This window comes from Pyxicephalus adspersus, chromosome 6 (genome assembly GCF_032062135.1).
Source record: "Pyxicephalus adspersus chromosome 6, UCB_Pads_2.0, whole genome shotgun sequence".
NCBI lineage: Eukaryota > Metazoa > Chordata > Amphibia > Anura > Pyxicephalidae > Pyxicephalus > Pyxicephalus adspersus.
The window spans coordinates 87,597,736-87,609,570 of record NC_092863.1 but is presented as its reverse complement, the minus strand read 5'-3'; the positions used below and the strand labels follow the sequence as shown (position 1 = coordinate 87,609,570).

Here is an 11,835-nt window from a genome sequence, read left to right as displayed (position 1 = left end):
ATATATATATATATATATATATATATATATATATATATATATATATATATATATATTAAAAAAGGTGTGGTAACAAGATGCTTTGTAGGTTTTCTTCCTTTTTTTTCTGAAATTTTAAAAAATACATTTTTGACACTAATGATAATTTGTAATCTCCAAAATAAGTTTGATCACCTCCAAAGCTACTTAAAAGGAAAAAATAAATAAAATACACTTTAGGTGTTCATGTGCTGAGAGAAATATTAGTTGTGCAGATATTTTGATTTTAATGCTTTCCTAAGTTCTGACCCAAAACTATTAACTATTAAGTAAAGAATTCTTACTTTTTTGTGGTCTATTCTTGTTCTGGGTTAGTGACTCGAAGGCTTTCAAGGCGGACACAACCTAGCATTTTCTAAAAAGGTCAGAAGTGTTACACTACATTTTGGTAAAAGTTATAAGTTCACCTTGTTCTGTGAAAATTTAACAATTTTGGATTTCCCATCTCTTTCTCTTCTATTGACTATGGTCAAATAAACCGTAAAACAAGCCCTCTACTAACCTCCATAAACACTGTAAAGCAATTATTTCTCAAAGTTCACAAAAAGATTTAGTGATGTTATTTGGTTTCAGCTGTCTTACTGTACATCTGGTCTTTATTTACATTTAGGGATAAACTCAGATTAATATCGGGAACAGACCTTTCCCTGCTAGACTCCTTATTTACGCATACATTTTATACATAATTTTGAAGCAAAAATCTATATTGTGCTCACTTCCAAAAGTGTCATTCCAGTGTCACATGTATTTTTATTATTATTATTACTATCATTACACTGTATTTATATAGCACCGACATATTACACACCTCTTTACGATGTCTATAGTCATGTCACTCGCTGGGGGCTCAAAGGGGCTCACAATCTAATGTCTCTACCTCAATGTCTTTAAAACAGTCTAAGACCAATTTAGGGAGAAGCTATTTAACCTAACTGTATGTTTTTTGGAATGTGGGAGGAAACGGGAGTACCCGGAGGAAACCCATACAAATACTGGGAGGACCTGCAAACTCCATGCAAATGGTGTCCTGGCCCAGATTTGAACCTGGGACCCTTGCACTGCTAACCTCTGAGCCACTGTGCTGCTCAATGTGTAACAGGTGGGAGGCAAGAGTGTGACCCTTAAAGCACCCCCACTTACAAGTATAGGATTTCATCAGCCTTTCTCGGGCTACTTAAAAAAACAGTTAGCTCTCTATAAAAGGTTCACAGTGCTGCATTTCTTAATGTATAATCCTTCAGTTTCACCTCGCTTCTTTTATTTTTATGATGTCACTTCCTTTCTCTTTCAGCCCCATAACTAAGAAAAGACAGATACAGAAAAAGACCAAGATAGAGGACACTGTTGGGGTCCTTAGTATAGGTAAAATAAGTAAAAATTAAAGCAATAAAATATAGTTTAAATAAAGTAATTTATTTCATAATTGTGAAGTGGTATTAATGCTACACATTATTACAAAGATAGTGTTTTAAATATAGCACACTTTGCTTTAAAGTAAACTAGGCATGAGGAAAACACATATACAGTCATTGCAAGCATTTTTCTGAAAATGCAGTTGTCTCATTGTTATACCGATTGATGTGGCAGATACTGAGTCACTGACCAACAAAATAGCAGATTGGAAAATTCAACATTCCTTATCTGCATTCAGATCAGTAAATATATAGCCCCTATAGATTTGTAGATTTGTGACTAGGCTATGGGTGTTAAAATATTTACATATTCACTGACCTTAGTAACTGCAGAAACTGAGGAGTAATTGATTCTTAAAGTTTGCAAAAGTAGCAGTAAAGCTGTTGCCTTTCAGCTTTCTTTTTTTCTCTATCTTTTCTCCTGGTCTGCGTTTGCATTAGAAGGGTGGCACGCTGCCTAGTCACTGCTAGGGAAGGAGAACAAAGGGATGAGCTGCCGAGGGACAACTGCATGAATTACTCCACAGTGCCTGCAGCTCTAAAAGTCAGTGGGGACTTGTTTATAAGCATTTTTTCTACTTTACCTAGTCTGGATTCTAACTTAAGTGTGATAATATTATACATGATATTTCCAAGATAACAAAATCGGCATGATTTATACTTAAAGTGTAACTAAACTTCTTTATTCCAGAAGAGACAGGTAATGTCTGTTCAAAACTAAAACAAACTTACGTAACTGTTCTCAATCTTTTCTTTAATGCACAATGAGCTGTGCATGCTCAGTTTAGTGTACAATCCTGGATGGCTGCTGAGGATAAATGAAATCCTGTGCACATGCGTGAGAGTTAAATCATTCCAGCCTTCCCAAATAAGATGGCCAAAGATTAGCAAAAGGCATTTTGTTGTCCAATCCTAAATCTTCAGCATGACACCAAGGTAAAAGAGAGTTCTTAGTATTCAATAACACAAGAAAAGAATCTTATAGAATGAAAACATTTGAGAACATGCAGTACCCATTGTACCAATTCTTAAACTTGAATTCTTAAGTCTTGAATTGAATAATGGCATATGAATCTGCTGACTTGTTCTTAAAAAAATACATAGCCTTGAGTCACTGACCCGGCTGCATACTTGTGCCTTGCCAATGACTTAGTGGGTAGCTAAGATAGGATCAGTGTGATAACCACAAAACATGCATATTCTGAAAAACACCTTTCTTATGGTGATTGATATGATTTAGGTGGTTTACAGTTTTAGGTTATCTGTGGACAAGAATTTGCTCACCAGACTAACGAACAAACCTGTTCATGGCCAACCAGAAATGTCTGTTATGAATTGGATGGCTTAAGGAAAAAAGGGTATTTGTGTATTCTCTAAACTTGATCATCTACAGTACATACCTTTTGGTTGTTACATAATTTTTCAGATATCTGAGTTACTGTCAATTCTCTCCTGGTCAACACCTGAAAGCTCCTGTAGGCAGTAAACAGTTAATGCTCCCAGTGTTAACCTTAAGCTCATTTCCAGGGAGCAATTTAGGATGACAACACTGATCCTCGATAGATACAGTACAGTGAGTGAACATTGTCATACTAATACATTAGATTGTGAGCCCTTTTGACAGCTAATGACGTGACTACGGACTTTGTAAAGCGCTGCCTAATATGTCAGCGCTATACTGGATAACAGTATATTAATAATAGTACATAAAGTATATTACTGGCATAATCACTATTGAATATAATATGAAGGCTGAAAAAAAAAAAATTGTTTTCAGTCTCCATATCTAAGGACTGATAAGCTATAAAATATTGCTTATTTTTCTTTTGGTTAAAAAAAGAAAAAGCGAGGAAATAAAAATGGAGATCACATTTGTATGTATATCTAAAGGGAAAATAGAAAACTTGAAAAGATTATGTCCCTGGAAATAATGCTGAAATGTTGGTGATTATGTCTGCTCTACAGTAGCTCTCCTACGTATAGTTGCCTTCTAGGTCAGCAACTGAATGCTAAGCGGGATCAAAGCCCTGACTATGACAGCATGTTTCCCAAATATATTTCCAGAAGCAGAATAAACATGTACTTTCCTATTATGTGGTCTCTTAGGTACGCAAACTAAGTACCAGAAATTATCACATTAGCCTTCCACAATACACTGGGGGCATTGCATTAAAGCGTGCATTTTATACTTTAACATTAAGCCGTAGGGCAGGGTAACCACGCTGAGCGGTAGGGAATCATATGAAAGCTGGAAAAGCATTATATTTCTATACACAGTTGCAGATTAGGCACGCTGTGAAAGAACTACACATCCAGGCGCGTGCCATATGTATTCCCTGTGTAAAACCTGTAGTGTATAAGTTTTTTGTATTTTCTTTAACAGTTATGGTCACTTGGACATTTGAAATTGTATAGAACTGATCATAAGTGAAGTAATAATATTAATAGAGAAATTAAAAAAATACTGGAGTGTGTTCAAATGAGTTGTTGGGTAATTAATTTGTATATGGAAAAAAATGTCTAATTCTAGATAAAAAAATTCACAAAGCTGCTGTTTTTAATATAATGATAGCATTTATTAGACATCCCCAATTGTGAAAAGAGCTTTGTTGTTCCTATTAAATACCATTTCCTGCACCATTTGAAGAAACAACCAGGTTTTTTCCACCTTCACTCATAGTATTCTAGAGACCTTGAGTGACAAATACCAGTGATATCATTCTTAGCATTTTCTGTATCTTCAATCCTCCCAACCTTTAACCCTTTTTCCAACTCTTCTGTATTCCTTTTCTAGTACTGAGGTACCCCTGGCCCTCACCACCTTCTACCCAGCACGCTTTAAAGCCCTACGTGTTTCTCTGCTGTTTTCCTGGATCTTGCCACCTTCCACCTTTCATTTATTGTAGTAATCTTTGGCCCCTTTACCTTCTTCTGAACCCCCTCTACCCATCCACCTCTGCAGTCTCTTTGTATTTCTTTTCCAGCTTTAAGGCACTCCTAGCCCACCCCACCTTCCACCCAGCACCCTTTAATACCTTACCTGTGTTTTTGGATCTTGACACTTTCCATCTATTGTCTATTGCAATGTTATTGGTCCCTTTTACCACCTTCTCTGTTCCTTACACCCATCCACAGTCTTTGTTCTACTCATAACCTCAACTGACATTCAGGAGGACAAGTCACAGCTGTAGCAATGCTATAGGACTGATGCACTTCAAAAAGAATGGATTTAAACATGTCATAACATTCAGAATTTTCTTTCTTTGGCCAAACTAGCAAGATATTGCTTTATTATTATCAAAATTTAAAGAAAAAAAGCATTTTCATAGACAGTGCTTTATATACATTCTTTTATCCTCGCAATATACATTTCTAGGTACTTTCATTGGCTTCTTAGTTTAACATTTTTTTCTTGTGGTTTGTGGCGGTCACGCTTTAATCACTACCTCTACCAATGTGTAATCTTTGCAAGAGCGCCAGACAAAATTGGTCTTCTCTTGCTTGTAAGGAAAAAAAATCAGAGGTGAAGATCACATTAATTAATTACACGTGTTTTGGCACCAACGATCTTGAAGTGATATTTTCCAATCCGACACCCCTATTTACTATGGCGAGGAGGGGGAACGCTGATATTTTCCAGAGCTGCTTGCTGCAGGCCTCTCGGTTAATGAATATGATGGGGATATAAAGTATGACCTTTATATTATAGTCTGGAGGAGCAGACAGCAGCCTTCAGAAAGCATCACATCATTAAGCCTGGCACAGATTAGCAGCAGGATTTGGGCCTAGTTCAAATCCCTGCTTCATCGATGTAGAACTCAGTGAGGGTGGCAAAAGTCCAACCCAATTTCTCTTTCCCAGGTGTCAGTTCCATCATGATGTTGATCATGAAGGAAGTTTACTCAGGGGGAGGTGTGAGCGGAGAAGGGCTGTATCTTCTGCAGCCTGTTACCCAGAATGCCACTGGGAGGGTTGTGTGATTGATTAGCCGTGTGCTCACCAATAAGTGTCACGGTGACATGGGACAACGCACGGCTGGTATAGCATAAAAAAGGCAGCGGTTTCAGTGAACAGCTTTTGTTTTGCTACAAAATAAATCATATTTACAGAAGCACAGACCGGCCTGGGTTCTAGAAGCACAGAAGGAGCTGCGGCAGGACAGAAGGCTTGGATGGTTGTACTTTTCATTCTCATAGATAGATATTTATAACATAGATGAAATATTCCAAATCTAGATAAATAGATATTAGGAGAATAGGTTAGTAGATATGGGTAAACAGATATGCTGCTAGATAGAAGGGTTTATTTAAAGATAAATTGATGGATTAGGTTAATAGATATTAGGTAGGTGGATGGATGTTAGGTTGGTTGATATAAGTAGATATTAGAAAGATTGATAATAAGCAAATTGTTAGATACTACATTTGTTTAAAAACCGATTGTAAACATACTCAATTACCAGATCAATTACCATTTAATAACATACATTTTTTTACCTGTAATAGCATGACTCTACAAATCTGATTATTATTTATTTAATATCACCTAACATCTAAAGCAGTGGTCCCAACCTTTTGCAGGTTGTGGACCACTAAATGCACGGACTCTGGACCGCACATACGCGGGGAGCGGTGTGTCACTCAAAGGAGAAGAAACTTCCCCCAGATTGACGTCATGATGCCAGAACCCACCCGCTCTCCCATCGCAGGTCTGACCCTGTGTTTAGAGACACAACCCGCCCACCCCCCTGAGCCTGCGGTGTCCTGGTCTGTGGCTCTGGCAGGTGCACCTCCCTAAGCAGGGTCCTTCTCCTTACCCCGCTGGTGACTGCACTGGCCGGAGCAGTGGCCGACGTCAGGCGGCCACAGCCCACTAGGGTTGGGGACCTCTGATCTAAAGGGATTTGCTGGTACGTTTGTTCACATTCCCCTGCCTTGAGTGTTTGCTCCTGTGTAGTGCAACCCTATAGACTTTGTGGATTGTTTCCTATTGAGTTAGATGTGGGTAGAGGCTTGGAACAGACTTCTAGCAAAGGTAGTGAGTCTGTCAGGATTAGGTGAATTTAAACATGCTAGGAACAAACTTAGATCTATACTCACACTATACTCACACAAAAAAAAATCTATACTCACACAAAAAAACAAAAACTATAACCTTTATGAATGAAAAAAAAAGAAAAAAGGACAGGCTGGTCTTTTTCTCTATCTCTATGTTTCTGTATAGAGAGGTAGGAAGATTGGTTTTGTAATTCCAAGTAGTACATTTCATAAGAATAGACTAGAACACTCAGGTTAGGTAAATAGATGGAGAGAACCAAAAATTAAGAGTGTAAAACGTGATAGAAGTTTCTCGAAGATAACAGATGGTAATTTCTTTTATTTCTGTGATTAGCAGATGAGACAGAGCGAAGGTGACGATGCCCGAGCAAAGTTACATATCCCAAGCTGCCCCCTAAGCCAGGAACTCCATATAACCGACTCATTTAGTTGGCTTTAAATGTTTTATTGTATGTAGAAATGTGAAAAGGCGAATCTATGATTTGTTGGCACCGCAGGGCTCATTAAGTGCTCTCTTCTTGTGTTTCCTCTAATGCACAGCTTCTGCTTTATGACATATATAGCGGGGGTAGTTTCTGCATCCCTGATGCCATCTACCCCTCCATCTTACCTCACATTATTTAGCAAATACATTTCTGGCACTTTAATGTATTATTCTTTAACTGGTATTGGATATCCAAGTGCATTCTAATTAACTGATGTTTTGGTATTAATCTTTAGGCATGAAAGTGCAAAGTATTCAGAGTCTACTGTTATTTGTTCTAAATGGTATATTGGTATATGCAGTGTTCAACCCAGAAATTTTTGAAGTCGGGTGGGAAGAAGTTGTAGGCAGGTGGCAGCCCCTGTATTGTGACCCAAAACTTTACTAACCACCCAAAAACAGCCAGGTGTTGACTGAAAAGAGCTGGGTGGTGCGCCCGGCTCAAAGGGGCTGGGGAGAACACTGGGTATATGGACATAGAAATTATTCAGTGTAAGGTGCCATCTTGATAAAATACACAAGGTTATGTGTTGCTGATGTTGTCTTTGCTTCCCTAACGTCTGCACCATAAAGAGGATGGCTCACTCTTCTCTGTGCCAAGTCTGGGTACATTGACGCTGCAGCCCTCATTGCCCTGAATATGCCCCCTACCCACCTCCTAGTCGCGCGTTATTCTTTTTAACCAGAATCCTTAAAGTTGAACTTCAGGCAGATAAAAGGAAATGACATGAATGCAGCTCTGTGCTTATTAATAAATCATGTATGTATTAATTAAATACACGCAGTGTAGTTCCTGAATTGGTATCAGCCTCTTGCAATCTCCTATACAGGAGCACACAGACTAAGGACAGGGGCAGGAGGCTGGGAGATTGTCGGGTATGCCATATGCAAATCTGCTGAAAATCATTATACTTAAATGAAGAAATAGATTGATAAAAGAGATTTAAAAGAGTCTTTCACTTTATAGACATAAAGTTAGGAGAGAGGACACCACTGTATTCCTTCTGTAGTCTATACCTAAAATAAAGTGGTCATCAGTACAGAAAAGTGGTAGGGAGATAAGCTTATCAGTATACTGCTCCTTTCACTGCCAGGGGACCTGTAAGTTAGTATTATTCTGCATCATAAAAAGATCAGGTCACCTGCCCTTCTAGACAGAAGTGTGTTATGTGGCAAAGCTGTATATGTCGGGCCAGATTGCTAGCTAGAATGTTGCATGCATATCCTCGGTTATCTATCTATAAGTGAGCTCTAGACAGCTCTAAGGAAATAGCATAGTTACTTCCTTTGTTACCCCTCTGTGCAACTTGTGGCTTTTTTCAGCATATACATTGCCACCTACTGGTAAAAACAGGTATTGTTCTACATCCATAACATACATTGGTGCTCTTTGAGAACTACTGCATTCCACTTGTTATACTCCAATCCTGTAATTAGTGTAAGCTACATCCAAATAGAGATGTATTAGGTATTTACAGGCCTGTGGAAGGTGAAAAAAAATACCACTGCCTATACACAGAAGAGGTCCTAAAAGAAGGAGGTATTTTACACTGAATTTAAAACAACAAATTCACACAAAATGCGTATATGAAATGTATTTTATCTGTCAACGGTATTGTATTTCTGTACATTCAGTCTTGATATGCCCATTAGGGGTGGGGCATTATCTTTCTTTGCTGCATTTTCACTTTCACCCAGAGGTTCCCTCCTCACCCTGTTGGTGAACAATAGATAGAGAAACAATCTGCTGCTTTCCCCTTGTAGAAATACAAATACTGTTTGGAATAAAGTGTAATCTTAGTGGCTTGCTGTGTTTTATAGACCTAATGATGTAACTTAGTTTTTTTTTTTTTGTTTTTTTGCAGGTAAATCCGATCGAAGCTCATATACGTGCTACGGCAGAGACTCAGAAATACAGGGCTGCCATCAGGTAAGATAGACTATGACAGTGTCTAGGGAAGGAACTGATGATGATGAACATAGCAACTAAACAAATTCTGTTTTTCATCCCTCCTTCCGCTTTCCAGTATGCTGAGTTTGCTGAGATTTAAACTTAAAGCTGGTGACCCTTAAAAAAACTCTGTGAGCAGGTCACCCTTCCTAAATAAGTACATGTATTTGTACTGTATATACTCTCCATTTCTAAATCAAGGTACCTAATTTTATCTCAGAATACAGTAAAGTCTTTGACTTGAGTATAAACCTACGGCACAAAATTCAGCTGTCACTGCTAAACCGTAATCAATAAAAAAATAGCAATAAAATATTTTACATAAATCCATCCATGTGTTATTTAAACATTTATTTTGAGGAGTGAAAAATTTTAATCCCATGAGCTCATTTTGTTCTTTTTTCAATTTTTAGTGAGGTCAGAATAGCTTGTATGTTTGAGGTGATTATGATGAGTCACTTAGTGCTCCTAAATGATCTTTTGTATTTAATTTTTGCCCACCAGTAGATGGCTCTGTGTCCTCATGTAAGGTGTGTAACAAACTCTAATAATGTTCCAGATGGCAATTTTGTTACACACTTTACATGAGGACATAGCACCATCTAATGATGGTTCAAAATAAACATGGTTATTACTTGAATATAACCAGTATCCGGCTCTTAGAACTTTGAACTCCTACCACAGGATAAACTTGACTTACATAAAAGGTACAAATAAATATATTTCACTGGCGAGTCTACCAATGTATTTTTTTGCATTTATAATAACTTTTCCTTGCAGTCTCCAGGACTAGACAGAAAACAAAATGCTGGAAATGTCCCAGATGATACAATTTTCATATCAACAATCCTACTTTTCTTAGCTATGTTCAGTTTTCATTTTAATCCTATTTCCCTGGGATTTATTGTTAAGTTTTTTTATTGTTATTGTTAAAATCATAATTTTCTTATGTACTGTTTACAGTTTAAATCATTTGCCAAATTCTTATGTCTTTCGGAAAGCCCTTCCACCCTAACTGTTGTGACCAATATTATTCAGGGGATGTGTCAGATGTATCTGAAAAATCTTTGCTGGGATGAATATTAGGCCTATGATTGCAGGTCCTCTGAAAATTCTAGTTATCTGGCTGTATCTGGGGTTTGTACTTCTTTGTCACTGGCCCTTGGCTGGAAATCCTCCTAGTAGTGAGTGCAGTCATGGCTACTGAGCTGCAAACTTTGACTGGGTCGGTGGCCTAGTTGGTGAGCCCACTGGTTCTGCATACTATCTAGGCAGCTTTGGTTACCATTGAGAAGCTATATACTCCTCTCAGCACAGGTTCTTCTTAAAACAAGTGACAATATGCCAATCCCTGGGAACTTTTCCAGCCTAGATAAGTGTCTCATGCATGCTCTGCGGCCAAACAAAGGCCTTTTCTTTTTGTAAATGGTTACAGTGCATGCTTGCTGGTTCCTTGCCCAAAAAGTTAACTGCAGCAACCTATTTAGCCTTAACCAGAAAATGCAGACTTTAAAAATGGTGCTGCAAGGTCTTTGCTTGCTACATAATAGCTGTAAATTAACACGTTCTTAGAGGTTCTGTGATAATAAGCTCATAGGAAGAGGATAAAAAATATCTGTGAAAAAAACTGAATTGTTGTCCTTTTTAGTCTTTCAATTGTTTTTGGCTTAATGTCAAGGCCAACAGGCTCAATGCAGAGCCCTCTCGAGAGATGTGTGCTTTCGGCAGAAAAACTCTGGATGTTTCCATAAAGCTGTAAAATGTCATAGCTCCTCCAATCCCGAGTCGCCTTTCTGCAGCTGTAGTGGAAGTTCTATTCTCCTGTGTGTTTACATGCTTGTAACTCTTTGTAATACCTTGCAGTGCGCCGTCTCAAGACAATTACGATCCTAAATAGACGTTTTTCTTCCGCTTTCATTTGGCAATTGCACATGAGTGTTTTTTTGTTTGTTCCTATTTATGAAAATACTACCCACATGCACATGTTTGGCATTGATGTGGAACATAAGCTATTATCAAAATACTACATTTTATGTAACCGAGACTGCAAAATAAATGTGTGCACAAAAGCTGGGAAGCCACAGCCATATGTAAACTTTGTCAGATTTAATGGATAACCACAACACAAAATTCAGTAGCAAGTATGCTGCAGAAATGAATGCTTACCTATCTTTATAATTAAAAAATACTACAGTCCTTTTTTCTTTCTTTTTTTTTTTTGTTGAGAATTATGCAGAGGAGTTTAGCTAACATTAATAATACAAACATTTAAAAAGATTCAAAGATTTAGTTTTTTTTTGTTTTGGTTAGAGTGTTTGGTTAGGTTTTGTTAGAGCGTCCTTGGAGAGTTAGGAAATGATTGACAACTGTGTAGATGATGTCCAGATCAAGGTTAGTTATTGTTAGATTCCAGTGAGGAACTGTTTTAGGTGTTTTCAATTTGCTTGCTTCTTCAGGGCTAAAAAGCACATTAATGGGGGCCATTGCAACACCTTTAGCTGGTTTTCTTATCTGGATATAACAATAAACACACTTTAGCTCGACATTTGTCTACATAGTTGGCTCTTTTCTCACCACAACAATTACCATTTTTTTAGTATCGCAGGGTTTGCTTCTGTATGCTAGAGCCTTTAAATATATACAATGTCAAAAACGGTGATCCAGCGCTCCTTATCTCTACTTTCTCTATATCAGCGTTTCTGTCTGTGCCTGTGACCTTGTTAACCACCTTGCTGTTAAGCCCGACCTTCGTTCGGGCACCAAAAAATTGCAAGGATGGTTAACCCCGAGATTTTTCCCATCCTTACTTACCTGGTCCCCCTGTGCTCATCCAGCGTCGTTTTCGTATTCCAGCGTCGTCCTCCGTCCAGCGTCGTCCGTCGATCTCCCTCT

General features: G+C 38.0%; 1 protein-coding gene across 16 annotated transcripts in view; it reads left to right on the top strand.

The window, feature by feature from the left end:
• The window catches only part of TCF4 (transcription factor 4), a 276,489-nt gene that overhangs the window by 122,845 nt on the left and 141,809 nt on the right, over window positions 1-11,835 (top strand). For all 16 annotated transcript variants that reach the window (XM_072416499.1, XM_072416502.1, XM_072416495.1 and 13 more), the window contains one exon: window positions 8,858-8,922. In XM_072416499.1, coding sequence (XP_072272600.1) covers window positions 8,858-8,922 — 65 coding nt within the window. The remainder of the gene's footprint in view (window positions 1-8,857; window positions 8,923-11,835) is intronic.